The sequence below is a fragment of the Calypte anna genome, chromosome 3 (assembly GCF_003957555.1).
Source record: "Calypte anna isolate BGI_N300 chromosome 3, bCalAnn1_v1.p, whole genome shotgun sequence".
NCBI classification, from domain to species: Eukaryota; Metazoa; Chordata; class Aves; order Apodiformes; family Trochilidae; genus Calypte; species Calypte anna.
Window position 1 is genome coordinate 20,827,984 of NC_044246.1, and position 16,661 is coordinate 20,844,644.

At 37.4% G+C, this 16,661-nt stretch overlaps 1 protein-coding gene across 2 annotated transcripts in view; it reads right to left on the reverse strand.

The window, feature by feature from the left end:
• Positions 1-16,661, reverse strand: part of EML4 (EMAP like 4) — a 155,434-nt gene that overhangs the window by 40,150 nt on the left and 98,623 nt on the right. For both annotated transcript variants that reach the window (XM_030447726.1, XM_030447724.1), the window contains exons 4-7: positions 13,822-13,995; positions 11,731-11,859; positions 8,502-8,527; positions 8,008-8,040 (exon numbers count right to left, since the gene is read on the reverse strand). In XM_030447726.1, the coding sequence (XP_030303586.1) occupies positions 8,008-8,040; positions 8,502-8,527; positions 11,731-11,859; positions 13,822-13,995 (362 nt within the window). The remainder of the gene's footprint in view (positions 1-8,007; positions 8,041-8,501; positions 8,528-11,730; positions 11,860-13,821; positions 13,996-16,661) is intronic.

Below are 16,661 nucleotides of genomic sequence, written 5' to 3' on the forward strand. Positions count from 1 at the left end.
GCATCATGTCAAGACTTCTTTTCCCCTTAACTTGATCTTTTGGAAGAAAAGAGCCTTGGCCATCTCAGAAGAGTTACGTACGTAAAGGGGTACAGAGGAGATAAATTCAGAAGTTTTAAAGAGGGCAGGGAAGAAGAACCCAAACAAACAAACAAAAATCCTTGACAATTCTGCTATCTACCAGCCTGAAAACAGTAGGTATGAAAGTAAAAATTTCTACCTTTTATGAAGAGGAGTTCATTCCCCACTATCCACTGTGCAGAAGCATCTGGGGAGGGAAGGAGCTGGAGGGGAAACCTGAAAGGACCTTGGTGCTTGCCAAGGTAATTATCCAGCAACTGGATAATTCTATAAAACTTTCCAAATATGGATCAAACCCACCTAAAAGTGTAGCTGAAGCTCTGTAGATAGCACACCCAGGTGCTGTGGATTATCCACACCATACAAAGCGAAATGGCTCTGGTCCAACATCACATGGATGAAGCATTCTGGCTTCAGGGGCCAGCTCTTCACCAGCAACAGCTGTAGCTCCTTTTGTACAGCTTTGAGCTCAAATTCACAGTCCTTGCCAGAGTCTGCTTGGCCCTGCAAAAATTCACCTCTGGAGTCTCAACAATCTCTTTGCACAAGTGCCAGAGCACACAGGACAAGCACTCCCAGGATCAGCTTGGGCTTATTAGTCTCACGTGGGAGCCCTCTGGTTGTGCTGGACCCAAGCAAACTGGGTGGTCTGTCAACTCTCTGTGATATCCCTAGAGATCTGCAGAAATTACTTATTCAGCCTCAAAGATGGCAGAAACAATTGATCAGACTACACCATGACCCCAGTCAGCTGAAAGAACACAAAACATCCCTCAGAAAGAGGGTCACGAAGACAGAACTCAGCAGTTTGGTGAGGGCCCTACTAAAGGTGGACTTGAGCAGTGATCAGCCATGAGGCTCTGCAAGCCCATGCAATGAGCTGGAGGAACACCACAGCTAAGCCCAGGCTAGCCCAACCCCACAGGTGTACAACCCAGTGCCCTCCCTCTGCCTGCACCATGCTGGTTCTCACTCTGCACAGCACATTTAGCTGTCATGAGGATACACACAAGCACACTCTGCTGATTTTGGAATACCATCTAAAATACTCCTTTTAGTAATACTTGAGAGCTTCTCAGCTTCCAGGTGACAATAAAGCATGGCCAGGTCGCTTACTTTTTGTGCGTGTGACAGCAAGGCTGTTAACTTCAGCACAGGTCTGCCCATCTGCTGTCTGAAAGTGCAACAGGTAAGCATGAAAATGGTAATCATACCCTCCCTTCTCCCAGCCTTCATTTTGCAAAAACAAATGTCCAGCTGTTTAACTCCTTTTGCATTACAAGGCTCAAAGCTGTCTCTACACCACCACAAATTCTACATTTTATGATTGTGTGTGGCTAAAACTGCATGCTGTGTTATGAAGGGAAACCTACCAATGTTCTAATGCATTAGCACTTTCTGTAAGGCTGCATATCTCCATTAGAATTACTTCTGATAGATCCTGGGGTTTCGTTTGTGTTAACACAAGACATGAGTGGTTCAATGTAGCATGTTAGAGCCCTTTTCCTCACCATTTAACAGGCTGACAACCTGTTTATAGCTAGTACATTACTAACATAACTACTCCATGCATCATCTTGCACTTTGACTAGTTCAATATTGCCTTAAACTACTCCAAGCCTTGGGAACATCTTAAAATCTCAGTTATCACTGTATCTGTTTGGTCTCTCAGCTTCATTTAATCAGTAAAATTTCACCAGTGCTGCTGTCTTCCAGTGTTAAGTTCATTTGTGTAAACGCTAAGCCAAATAGGTCCCAACAGGTTGGAGGGAGATGTTAGCAACCAGGGTTGCTAACCAGGGTTGTAAAGAACCTATTGTGGATTCTTTGAAAGTTTATCACCTGACAGAAAAGAGAGGAATAAATATGTTGGTGAAACAAGTTGCTGCTTTTGACAGGGAACCCTAGAAGTCTTCCTCATCAAATGCATCATCTTCATCAACAGACACACAAGGAAATTATTGGTAAAGCATGCAATGTCAAGAATCCATAACTAGAAGTAGGGGCAAATGAAGATTTGAAAAACAAAAGGTAGAAAGCGGCTAAAAATTTTCTGCAAAGCCTCCTTGTACCAAAAGGAGATTCCCATTAACACAAATAAGCTTTTAATCAGGCCTTAAAAAAAAAAAACAAAAAACACCAAACAAAAAAACCCCCCAAAATAAAACCAATCAAACAAACAAACAAAAAAAAGCAAAAAAAAAAAAAAAAAAAGCATAAATATAACAGTAAAAATTTAACTCCAAACAATGGCTATTAATTCACTCTTGAAAGAATGGCTTAAACCCAGCAATTCAAGGAAAGTGAGCTGGAAAGTAAGACCAATGAAAAACATTGCAGGTAGTAATGGACAGCAAAGATCCAGCAATACAAACCACCCAAAAAGCTGAAATTAGAGCTTTCATGGTCAGCACAGAAAGATTCATGCAATGCCACCTCAATAATCTATTAATTTCTGTAAATCATATTCTTAGGGGAATATGAAAGTTTTTTGGAAGAAAAATAATAACAACTGAAAGAAGGAAATAAAAGAGATCAAAGAAGTCCTAAGAAATGTGTACAGAGAAGAGCAATTCAGGATACATGAAAGCAACTCTTGAGATCCTTCAGAAATTTGAAGACAGTAACCCAACAAAACCAAAATTCTCCTGGTTTCCAAAAGAAACATGCATCACAACGAAATCATTGGAGAATACACAGCTGTTTTCTACAAATATGTGAAAAAACATGATTCTCAATTACTCTTCAACAAAATTGGACAAAATATTAGAACATACTTTGTATCACACTAGTCCCAAACTTCACCATTATTCAGGCAGACAAGAGGCAGCCCAGCAAGTCTGTGATGTAATTAACTGCTCTTCAGCTCTCAAATACATACACAATGGGAAGTCTAATGACTATACACTAGATTTTTATATATGTGTATTATATCTCAAAGTGCAGATAATAGTGAATGAGTAAAATCTGTCTACATGGTTATAAGTTTAATTCTTAAGTAATCGTTGAAACAATATTATCTTGGACATTATTAGTGACTATTTTCAACAGTTTGAAAAAGCAATGTGGTACATCAAAAAGCAATTTGATACATCAAAACCCTCAGCTCAGGTGGCTCTATTTGTGTTTAGCATCTGAATCTTATCCTCGAAGTAAATTACAAGCAATTGAAAACACTCTAAAAGATTCCAATTAGCTTGGCCAAGTAGAACTTTCTAATAATGCAAAATAAACTACCAGAACCAGAGTACATTTATTAATCTGTCTTCACCTTCTAGTCGCTTGACCAGTGCTTTTTAACACTACAAATAACTTCTTTCCCACAAGCTGCTTGATTTCAGGCCCCTGTCCAAGAGCTCTGTAGGACCACTAACCTGCGGGACAAAGGCTTAGAAATCTGTTTCTAATTTAAACCACTGCTGTAAAAACAGAGAGAATTTTTAACAACCAAATTCAGCCACCATGTCCAGACTATTACATTTTAAGTTACAGTGGAATTCCAGTGTGGCTGATGTTCTGCCATCTCTCAGCCTGAGCTCTGTCAGTGCTTGCTGAACCTGAGGAGCAGACATGCACTGTCACTAATGAGAGCTGCTGCAATGCCAACTGATGATTTGAAATAAATAGAGGACACAGGAGACTTGCCTTGGTCTGGAATGATTTCACAGCTTCGCCTTGTGTTTTCTTAACAGATCTTTGGTTATTAATTTTTTAAAATTTTATAAGTAGATAATAAATCAAACCCTTGGTTTTGCGTGCACCATCTGACCTTAAGAATCTAAGTATTAAAACCAGGTACCATTTGCAGTGAAATAATTCAAGTTTAATGTTAGTGGCAGAACAAAAGGTAATGAGCACAAACCTTAACAAAGTAAGTTCCATCTACACATGAGGAGGTACTTCATTATTTTGAGGGTAACAGAGCAGAACAGTCTGTCCAGAGAGATAGTGGAGTCTCTGTCTGTGGAGTCATTCCAAATCTCCCTGGATGCCATCCTGTGCAAACTACTGTTGCTGAACCTGCTCTGGCAGGGGAGCTGGAATAGATGATCTCCAGAGGTCCCTTGCAATCCCCAACATCCTGTGATTCTATGATTAAACTCTAGCTTTTTATTAAAAATTGGGACTCAGTACAGGACACAAGCTCAATAAGACTGTACCCAAATGCTTCCTGCTTAAATCACAAAATCCTGACTTCATCAAGTATCAGTTATAAAATCTTCCAAACATCAATTTGTTTTTCTGACAGTAGCTATGTTTTTTTACAATAACTGCCTGAACGAGAGAAAGCAACTCAATAATAATGACAAAGACTGGGTCTCCATTTGTCTTCAGGTACATGACTACCTTCAGTAAGCATCTGAGAGAATATCCATATCCATTTTTCCATTGTGTCTTTCACAAATGACCAGTTCTGTGAAAATAGAACTACAGCACTGTTAAACTAGCAAAAGAAAAAGTACTGGAAACTAATAAAGTAAAAACTAAAAAGAAACAAACTTAGGAATGCAGTGAATGTACTTCATTAATTCTTTCACATATTTTTTTTATTGTGATCCAAAAATTTCTAAGTGTCTTATTACTGTATAGAAAGTGAAGAAGTGATTCATATATGGAGCTGCTATCAGTGAAAACCAAAGTCAAACATGGAAACTCAGTGAAAAAAGTTACCTTTTATCTTAAAATATCCTGTGCCTCTAATTCCTAGGTATAAAAATATGAATGTTTTATGATTAATACTTAAAAAAATGTCTGGCTAAAGCAAAAAGCAAGATAGCTTTTATAGGCAATTATAAACACCTGCTGGTAAAGAATTTTAAATAACAGCTTTAGCTAGTGTCCTTTTAAGGCTTTGGTGAGCACCTGCTCATTTCATCCACAGCTTTATTGGATTTTCACAGAACTTTAATACCTTAAGGGGACAGATTTTACTGTAAAAAGGTTTCCTTGGTTTACAAGGATAAACAAACGAATGTTCAAAAATAAGCTGAAAAACCTAAATCCAAAAATCCTTTCAGCAAATGTGTGGAAGTGTGTATAAGGCTTCCCTCATTGGATTTGCATCACCAAAGTGTTCCCATCTGTATTCCCTTGGCTTCAATGCACTCAGACTCCAGCTCAGAACTAACCTTCATGTGGATGCAACTCAAGGGAGAAAAAGAGGCACTGAGGGAACAAAACTGCATTCAGAGACAGAAGTTATGTTAACATTGGTAACAGGCATGGCCTTGGCATGGAGCTGAACGGCGGAAACTCAAGCTAGGAAGCTGCAGGCTGTGGCTCTCCCCACTGCTGCTGTGCTGGCAGGAGAGAATTGCCCAGGTCTTGCTGACATTTACCTGCCTGCTCTCAAAAGCCAATTTGGACACCAAAGGTAATGCATTTCACTACTGAAGCTCATTTAAGTGCCTCTTAGAATCTTTCACTTCTGTAGCTACTAAATGCTATCAACAGAAATCACAACAAATGTGCAGATGGTCACAGAGATAATACCACAGTAACTTCTGCTATTAGAAAATACAATTCCAGGAACTAAACACAAAAAATGTATTTCTCTACATTTGGTGGTACTGTACTATAGTGACATGATTCAAAGCAGTTTCTTGAATAGCTGAATCAAAAAAGGAAACCAAGTGATTCCAGGATTTTCTAAGCTACACAGAACTGTCACCTTCCATCCTATTATTCCATGCAAACACCTTCTGCTATGATAATTTGCATTTTCATTGTGTTTCCAAATTTATTTTTGTGTGTGTATACAGGCATAGAAGTATTTTTACGTAATTTGCTTTGAATCTTGACAGTTTTTGATCCAAGAGTTTTCTTCACACAATTTCTAGGAAGCACATTGGCACAATGATAGATGTGGGAGGTGTGTGCCACGGGTATCTGCAGTGCTTCACATCCAGCCAAGTAAAATGAGCAGCTCAGGGGAGATGCTGCTGTAACTTAATGAACATGGTGCTAGAGTTTGCTCACCTGGTGCTAGAGTCTGTGGCAAGCCACAAAGGAAATTTAAAGCAGCTGTAACTTTGCAGACCTTTGGGTTGCAGAACAGGAAGGTCCTGCACAAACAGCATTAGCAAAGGCAGCCCTTCATCCCAGCCTGCCCAGGACAACTCCAGCTCCATGGGATTAACCTCCAGGAGCCACTTAACTGTGTGTGCAGCTCTTCAAAGTTTCTGACTAGTTGGGTCAAGGTGGCAACTGGAAATTGGTTTATTTATGTGGCAACCATCCAGCAAAACTCAGGCTCAAGTCACCTGCCCAGAGCAGGACACTGCACTACAGAGAAATGGTTGAGTATTTCGTAAGCTTATGCTTAAAAGGATAGGGGGATCCCTCAGCAACAAGCTGTGACACAAAACTTAACACTGCCTTATGAACAAGCATGCTCTAGAAAATACACTCATGGGTCCATATAAAAAGAAATTTAAAAACTCTAGAGAGATTTTTTGCATTTATATTTGTATTTCTCTTTCATTTCCATTGGGGTCAAAAGAGTATGTCATGACACACATGGGAGGTACCCAGTTCCCAGTCAGTGAAAGCTCATGTCATCTGCAGAGTAACACAACCGTACACACTGAGCACACTTAAGTTATAACTATCAGGATGAGAGAACTTAAGGATGGACCATTCTTTGCAGAACACAGAATCGTAAAAGCACATTGCAAGGAAAGATGTAGTATTGAAGATAAGTTAGTTATATGCAACTTAGCTTTTGAAAAAAGGTAGATAAGAGTGGTTTTGGTACACATGTACCATTGCACAGCTGATGTTAAGCAACCTAGCAAAAAGAAACATTTCTTTTATGTAACCTCTTCCACCACTATGGTCTTCGAAGAATACTTTTGGTAAGAATCAGGTAAGAATCACAGAATTATAGAATGGTTTGGGTTGGAAGGGACCTTAAAGACCATCCAGTTCCAACCCCTCTGCCATGGGCAGGGACACCTCCCACAAGGTCAGGTTGCTCAAAGCCCCATCCAACCTGGCCTTGAACACTTCCAGGGCTGGGGCAGCCACAACTTCCCTGGGCAACCCGTATCAGTGTCTCATCACTCATATGCATATTTTTATATAATTTCTCTATGAATTAGAAAAAGATGAAGCAATTAGAGTCAAGGGGCTTTTTTGCTTTAATTACAACACTTCATATATTAATTTCCAAAGTACTAATGAAATCTTGCTTACAGCACAGAATTGGGAGAATACACATTTGTTAATTAGCAGCTAAAAAGGCACTGTACAGAACCTCTGTACATAGCTATGTGTTGTGTACAGCATGCACTTGGGTTACATGATCTAGTGCTGAAACTGCATGCTTCAGTACAGTTTGCAGGAAATCAAAGCAGAACAGGTTTGTGACACGAGTGGATTTCTTTTGTTGTCATTCACCACATTGAGATAAATATCTCCTTTTTCCCCCTGAACAAGCGAGCAGGAGCAGGTAGCCACAGAATGCAAGATTCATTGGTGCAAAGTCATTATTTAGAAGAGATTCATTGTTAACCTTAGAAGACTAAATTAAAACCTTCAGTCTCTGTTCTTGTCTAATCAGTATGTATATGTTGTAATATTGGCAAGACAGAAAGCTGAGATAAACCAAATCTTTTAGTTGGCAGTTCTTAATAATCTAAGATCTTAGGCAACAATGCAAGACTTCTACAACCTTATTTGAACACACATTCCACTCAGAGGAAATTATGCATGTATTTATTTTACACCACCCCTAATTAATCACCATATAGATTGCAATGTGCATATTCATATCAATTTCCATAATAAGGAAGCTGAAATATTTAAGTGTTCCAATTTTTTTAAGAGGTCATGCATTGATGCTTTTTAGTGGTGAAAAGCCAAATAAAAGACTCGTGAGAGCACTAAAAAGAAAGCAACCAAAGGGCATAGCTTAATTCTTACCTTGGCTGTTTTTTTCACGAGTTGACATTTTTGCTGGTTATGGGACAGAAATAAAATATCTTAAAACTATTTCTAAAGTCTCACTCATACCTGCTTGGATGAAGACTTGGCACATAGGGTCAAAAGTTTAGATTTTTGTTTTCATAACCTCTCTCTATGCACATACACACGGAGAAAACAATAAAAAAATGTTTTCTGTTTCCCAAAAGTAAAACAAATCCTCCCACCACCCACCAAAAATTTATGTCCTTCCTAAGGATCCAATTTGATGAGGTATTTCTCTATATTTTCAACGATCCTTATACAGGTCTTGAGTAACATTTAGCCAGATGAATTCTTGAATTAATTATGAATGTTTTTTTAGCTCTACATCCGTGTTTCACACAAATATATCCCAATTTATCCCAGTATGGTTATTTACAAGAAATACTATCCAGTCAAAAGCCAATCTTTTCAACTTCACCCAATATTTAAAAATAAATGGTTTTATTTACCTTGGCTGACGATAACATCTTTGTGCCTGGGGAAAAATGCAAAATAGTATTGTTAATAATATGTGAAATGCTTATCAACCCAAAACCATGTAGTTCTTATACATTATTGCATTTGGCAATCTCAGCTTGTTCTGTAGTATAGGATGCTACATAACTAATCTTTCTCATTGTAGTACATTTTTGCTTATTATTTCATAAGATTCATTGTATCTTTTGAGTAACTTAAGCACTCTGGCCCTATGGCAAGGGTTCCTAAGAATTACTGTGATAACAACAAAATTCAAAAAGCTTTTAAAAATAAATGTTGGGGGGTATATTCCTTGTGCGTGGAAAAATCCATTTTGAGAGCTAACTTGTGATAATTACATGTTTTAAGCTACCAAACACCTTCGGGCCTGCATGCAAAGCATTTAATACTTGTCAAAATAAGCTGTCAGCACATAACACCACAAATTTTTTTAAGAATTAATCCCGTTGGACACATGGATTAAATGTAATCAAGTTGCAGTATCATTTAAGATGGAGCTTCACCACATTTCTGAATGTAAAACACAAAGTCTTCCAGAGAGTGCAGTTAGGACATCTTTCTTCATCAGAACCATGCATTAACTACTTGCAACAACAACAAAAAAAAAGTCCTTTTTTTTATGCAGAGGGAAGAAATATCCATTTCCAGCACCAGAGCTACTTCTTACCAGAGTAACATTCCTTGACAGAAGAATGAATTGCATAAAAAACCCTCTTGAATATATCTGAAATTCAGCAGAAAGGTATGAGTGGCATCCAGTATTTTTAGCTGGATGGAGGTCAAATTTTTGTAACAGTGACAAAGGGTCAAGCATATGCATAAGGAAAGTCATCTCTGGCTGCTGGAAGAATCACTCTTCACCACACTGCCAAATGAAAAATTAAAACTGGATTCTCAGTCTTGCCTGAAAAACACTGAGTGATGGGCTGCCGTGGGAACTCTGATTTCTTATGGCTTTGTGGGTCTGATTTACAGCTCAGTGCTGGCTTAGACTGAGCTTGCTAAACAAAAGTCGCCTCTTCAGCTGGTAGCACAAAGCATATGTAAAACATTTCTGTCTTGGGGCCCACGTGAGGGGCTGATTTCTCTCCCCTTACACAAGACTTGGGTAACTTCAGGCAGATTAGGCCAATGTTTCTTAATTGGGAATGATACGTGCAATATAAAAATGCCTCTGCACAACAGCAGCCAATTCTTTCAGAAAATGGGCACAGAGAATGAGAGTAAGAAATCTGTAGTAATGTGTGCTTTTGAATGCAAACACTGCTTTTATTACAAATCTGACCTTAAGAACAAGTTATACAGCAAGACAATACCATGTCTTCAGTCAGATGATGGTCTATATTGATAATTCTTGAAAGTTCATTTTTTCCCCAGCTGCTTTAAGGTACAACAGCATCAGTTTGGGAATGTACAACTTCCTCTAACAATAATTAATGCTAAGCTTTCCTTGTCTGGTCTTTTGTTAGATACCTGATACATATTTTTTTTCCTTACATTAGAGACTGTAGAAGAGCAACATTAAAAATATTTTAGAAAATAAGCTGAATCGCAGAAAAATGAAACAACACACCTCTATTTTGACCATGCCTAAACCTATATACATATATATATATATATAAATATATATAAATATATATATAATCAGTAACAGTAAAATGTTTTGTGTTAATTAGCAAATCTGAAGTAAATACTACATTTTTAAAGATAGTTTAGTAGCGTAACAAAAAAAAACCAAGAAAAGAAGCTTGGTAAGTAGAAGTCAAGACAGAGGGTTTTTCATTCCAAAATATTATGTATCAGTACCCTGCTATAATCTAAATTGCCAAAGGGCTTTTAAATTCCACCACTGAAAGCCAATTATAAAAGAAAAATAAATACTTGCAAAATATGTAACCCATAATCCCTCACACACAGCACTTCACTGTTCTGCAGAACTCTTCAAGGAAAGCATAAAGCTCTTAAGTAAATGTGCTGATATCCACACCCAAGATCTATTTAAGATGGTTTTGTTCTTCCCATTCCTAAGAAAGAAGGAATGCACTTGCACCACTCTTGACTCTAAGTATGTAATTGACATCTAGTCTTGTATGCAAGCTACAGACACAATCTTAAAAAGACTAGAAATAAAGCTGAAAGCTGTGAAGAGTTTTATTTTTCATATTGGGAGGGGTTTTCAGCTACTTCTGCCTTGGAACAGTTAATGGCTATTTGAATTAAGATTAATGAGGAGATGTAAGAAACCTGCAGCTGACAACAAGCAGGGAGAAGCTGCCAGCACACAGAGGGGATCTCAGCAAGCAGAAGAGGGGGCAGTTAAAAAGTCAACACAACAATTTCAACAAATTCAGCAAACTTTCAAGAAAGTCAAAACCAGAAACTAAATGTGCAAATATGAAGTGGGAAGCCCAACTGGCAGGCAAAAAGTACCAATGAGAATTCAAGTGACAACTGAATTGTCACAATATAGGTCAACAAGGTAGAGGCACAGCAAAAAGCAAAATCTTGCCCCTGTGCTGGCAGGGATAGAAGTCACTACTTTGGGCTGTTAATTCCTGCTGGGGATTCCCCTCCACTGGAAGCCACAAACAGAAAATCTGCTACTGAAGAAGAGCATGGGGGGAACAACGGGCTACAGCCCATCACCTACTGAAGGTGAAGCTGAAAAGAAGATCCTTGCCTATTGCCTAGAACCTGCAATCTGGAACCTGTTAAGTACTTAATTTGACACACCTACCTGAAATCATAGAAGTTTATTCTTACTATTAAAATCTATTTAAGAAATGTACATATTATGTCAAACCCAGTACATTAACTGCTAGAAAATACGCTAGCATTTTTAATTGGAAAAAAAAACCCTAAACAATTCTAAGCTTCACAATAATGGCCTTAGGTAATAAATCTTAACTCATCACGCATAATTCCACTAACTAAAACAGGCAACATTAAAATGTGCTTAGTCTCAAATCCTGCATTCACATTTCAAATTAATTTTAATATTCTACAGGCACCTGGAGCAACACATTGCCAGGTTATGCAAGTTAATTACTCCTGGTAAAAAAAAAAAAAAAAAAAAAGAAAAGAAAAAAGAAGATGCAAATGGTCTTAGTATATACATAAATAAATGCACCAAAATTATGCAATTTTGTAATACTGTGACTCCAAAGTTCCCTTGCTTTTATGCATCAAACTGATACATACTTGTCTGCATTCTTTGCCACTTTTGATACTAATTTAGATGTTGATGCTACCCTCAGTAGCTTGTTACGACTGTCATCTGGACTCTCCCAGGCACTGTGAGGTTTATCAGCAATCAAGGATTTCTTTATGCTAGAAGAAAGAAAAAAATATTTTAGAATTACAAGATAGAAAGATAACAATAACTGGAATTGGGATGCAACTGACAGATCAAGCAGCAGGAGACAAAAGCAGAGCTACGTCTTCCTTCAAGCTGAAGCATGAAATTGGAAAAAAAGGTTAGTCAAAAAGTTCTAACTGGATGAATGAAAACAATTGAGCAAGACTGTTGCCAAATGTCCATTCCTTTCCATTTCCAAATGATCTTACATAAAGATCTGAACAAAATAACTCCAGACTTCATTATACTGCTAACAAATTACATAAGTGGAAAAAAAATGAGGCTGTGGTATACCAGCCTTAAAGATTTATTTGGGAAAAATAATCACTTAAAGAGGTAACAAACTAATTTTTTTTTTTCTGACTGCCTGTTCATCAGCTTAAACACACTGATTTCTGAGGCAGAATAGTTCTATCATTTGGCTGTTTTATGGATAGCACGTTCTAAACCACATTAAGGGCTTCAATCTTTTTGAAAGAAATGTCTTAAAACATTTTGCATGAATAAGGCAAGCTAGGTTTGGCCTGATACTATGAGAAGATTATATCCAGGAATTCTAATACAATTTTCCAGCAATTTTATTGTAGCTGGGAACTTGCTGATTTTGCAGTCCCTAATTAATTAGTTTCACACACATCTTTCATCATGGAAAACATATTCAAAAGTAACATCTCTCAAACTATTCTTCATCCAGCTGATTAAGAGCCTTCATATGTCCTGCTAATATTATACTTCATCCCGTCAGAAATGCTTTTTGCAGGAGTAAATCCTGAACTGCAGCCTTAGAAATGGTAAGAACCCTTCCACAGCACCTCAAGCTGAAAGATCCTGTGACAAACAAGTTAATCAAACCCAGTTAAACCATTAAGAGACCAAAAGAAACATTTTAAATCTTTCCCCAACATTGCCAAAGATTAGTAAGCGAGACTTCAGACAAACATCTTTACAGTGAGATACCAGGCAGGAGAACAACAGGCCACAGGTTCAGCTTTGGAGAACTTAGGAGTTTGTGCAAGACATGGAGACAGAGCCTTTATGTAGTGTTATAACATGCATCAGTCAAGTGAAAGTTTAAATATTTATTAGAGCTGTGGATTTGAGCAATGTACGACAACATAATCTTGTGAACTGCATTAAATTTCAGAGGACTGAATTTCACTTATTTATGAGCTTCTTTCAGTTTGCTGGATGCCAAAGAGTAAAAAAATATTTCATACCTTGTGAAACACTAAGGTGACAATGAACCAGAAAAACAAAACAAAACACAAAAAACCCAAACCTGCATAGTTTTGAAATTCAGAAATAATCACCCAAATCATAAAACCTATTTCCTTGACTTTGAAAAGCCATTAAAAAAGAAAAAAAAAAAAAAGTATTTTTTTTCTGTGCCTAATTCCCACTAACATGAGCAGGAACAGAGAAAATCCTAAATAAACTTTTACATTCATTTACATTGATTTGGGTATACAAACAGAACTGGACTCATGTGGAGAATCAGAATAAAAGTGAAGTGAGCCATCCTGGAGCCTCGCAGGAATTAAAAGTTGGGGGGGACAGGAGAGCAAAAAAATCCAGACTGCAGTCACTTTATACAATAATTTGGGAAGAAAAACTCCCAGTGGATGAACTGCAGTGATACCAGCATTTAACAAATACTGTTACGTGATATAGATACTGGCTACGCACAAAATACACTCCACAATTCTTCTGTAACCTTAAAAAAAAATACTCAAAGAAAAACTGTGTTTTTTAGATATATGCTCTGTAGCAATGCATATTGAATGCATCTCCTCTTCAACAAAAAAAAAAATAAATAATCAAACATTTACTAACTTGATAACGAGATTAAAACTATTTCACAGGACTTGTTGTCAATTATGAACTCAGTATCATTATAATAATTTTCTAGTTCTGTACTGTGGTACTGTGAAAACCTTTTAGCTGGAGCAGAACTCTTGCTTTCTTGAGTTTGCCTGTGTGTTTGGAGAGTCTGTGAGGAGGGCTGGGGAGAAGGTGATGCTTGAGTTTGTGGACTTTGATCATTAGAATAAGATTCCTCTTTTTTTTCTTTCTGTCCTGGAGGCTTTTCCTTCTTTTTTTCTGTACCGCTGTAAAATAAAGTATAACACAGAGAGGAAGAAAAAAAAAAAAAAAAGAGAACAAGCAAATAAATTAAAAAGATGGGAAATTCCTCTGTGAAAAGATGGGGAAAGCATGTTACAACTTAGTATATGTAATCACTGAAAGAATACTTTGCCTTTTTACTAACTCTCTTCAGGTTAGCATTTTGCTATAATAACATCTGTTCACAAGCTCCAAAAATAAAAAAGGTGAGAGGGGCATTAAATTTTTCAAGATCAAAAAATAGAAAAGGTGAGAGGGGTGTTGAACTTTTTTTTTTTTTTTTACTGTGTAGTTGTATTAAGCTTACTCTGAATTTAAAATTATTACAATTTTGATTTCAGTATGTCCTTCATTCTTATGTGCTTCTACAGCACTCAAAGCTGACACAAATTGATGACCCACGGGTCTGCTGTCCCTAAGAAAAAAACCTCATCCTCTGGTTCAGCTCATTGAGCACCTCACCATGCTGCCAGCCAAGGCTCCACAAGGGAAAGGCAGGACAGTGACTTGCACCATCTTCTATTATCTTAAGACTGCCATGAAGCTGTACCTCTCTCTGGGTATTTCTGGATGTACATGGTTCACCACTCATGTCTGTGCTGTCACCAAAAGAGTGAAATGTCATTTCTGGTCCCCTGGGCTCTCTCCAGATGTGCCAGAGCTCAAAGGAAATCACCCCTGAAAGCTCATTAATGTTTTGATGTGTAGCTGACTAACATCAAACTGTCTCTGCCATTTCTTCAATGTCTTCAGTAGATGACAGATAAGGATATATCTTTATTTTTACAGTGCTGTATTTATTTGGTTAACACTTGAAATAGCTTTAAAGACATGCCCTTAACAACCTTAAACTCATTAAGAACCTAACCAAAGGCTCCACTAAGTAAACAGAAAGATTAATTAAAAGGTTCTTCTCTAAAATCGTATGCTTTGCAATATATTCAATCACACAGACAATAGCAGGACCTGAAAGAGAAAAGTATTCAGTAGTACATGGCCCATCTCTTTCTTAGGATAAAAACCCCTCATCTTCCAAGATAAATGTCTTAGTGAACAAAGTAAGGTGCAAACACTGGCTGAAAAAGGAAAAAGAAAGATTTTGTTTCAGTTAGGTTCAAAGTAACCTGCAAAGTAAAAAACAAAGTCTCTTTCCAAAAGGGAGAATTCATATTTCTATTCCCTCATACCAGTTCCCTCCTCTCCTCACCAAACCCTTGCAGAATCTTAATTATTTCTGTTTTCATTTAGCTTTCCACAAAGAACACCAAAAAGGAGTACGACAATATTTAAAATAAATTAATAAAAATGGGCCTGCAATTTCAATATAACATTCATAAGACCTGATTTTTTTTCACTTGCTATTTCATTAATGTAAAATATATCATCACCAACACAAAACCTTTAACACTTAGATGAGTTTGACTTTTCTAAATGCTTCCGAAGAAGAACTGAAGAGCAGGCAGAAACATAAAAATTATTATACACTCCAGATGCATTTATAAGGATTTCTTCTGTAAACTACATGAATTAGTTAAGAATGCCAATATAATGCAAAGTCACACTTTGTTTTCAGAAAAACAGATTTTAAAAAAACAGAAAGAGCTCTCACATTTCTTGTAGGCATACATGGGATCACAGAGAATAAAGCTTTAAGAACTGTGGGATTTTATTAATAATTTATATCCATTCCTAATTAACTACAATAATAATAATTATTATTATTTGATCAGAACACATAACATGCACTGCTAGATGCAAAAGCACACTGTGCAACCTTAATCTTTTCTCAGTCAATGGCAAGAAATGCAGTATGGCAAAATAAACTACTGGCATGTTGTAACTAATGAGAACAAGAATCTCTTTCTACTCCAACAGGTACACTCATAGACCTCTAAACTCATTTTCCTATAATACAGTATTTCTCACAATGAAGTCCATCTACTGGGACAGATCTCTTAAGAAATGATGTTTCATCTTTCAGGAAGGCACACTTCCAATTTTATCTTCTATGTGGAGACCCCAAAATACAGTGAAAGGGATGAGGGAATCAGGAGAGCACACACAAACATGACACCAGCAATCCTGCAATTCACCTCTGTGGTCTCCCAGCAGGCTCATATGAATGCCACCTGCTGATAGCAACAGATGAGCTAATTTAGCAATTCAGCCTCATATTTTCTGTGTTCTTATCCATTTAGCTCATCTGATCCATTGCCTAGAAACCACACGTTCAGTGTGGGAATCCCTCCAATGTCTACACCAAGCTTGTCAGCTGTGGACTATCCATATCACACCTTTGCCAATAGGTTCACTTCTTAACCTCTCTGCTGGAGCATGGGAATCACCAGACCACTCTGGTTTCTCTTTGGGTTGTAGTACAACATACAACCTGGTTCCAATACAGTGCTTTTCTCTACCACCAGGTTTCAAGTGAGCTTATTTTTTTTTTACTACATTTTAATTTGAAAGTAAATTATGTAGCTATGTGGCAGTCTTGGTACTGAATGTCCTAGTGCTGAGCTTCTGCTAAAATCTCCAGCTTAATTGTATTATGACTGGAGATTATAGAGCAGTTCTCCCACTAATGCTTCTTCAGCTAGGTCTTGTGCAACAACTGAAACCAAATCAAAACCAGCACCTTTTCTTGTGG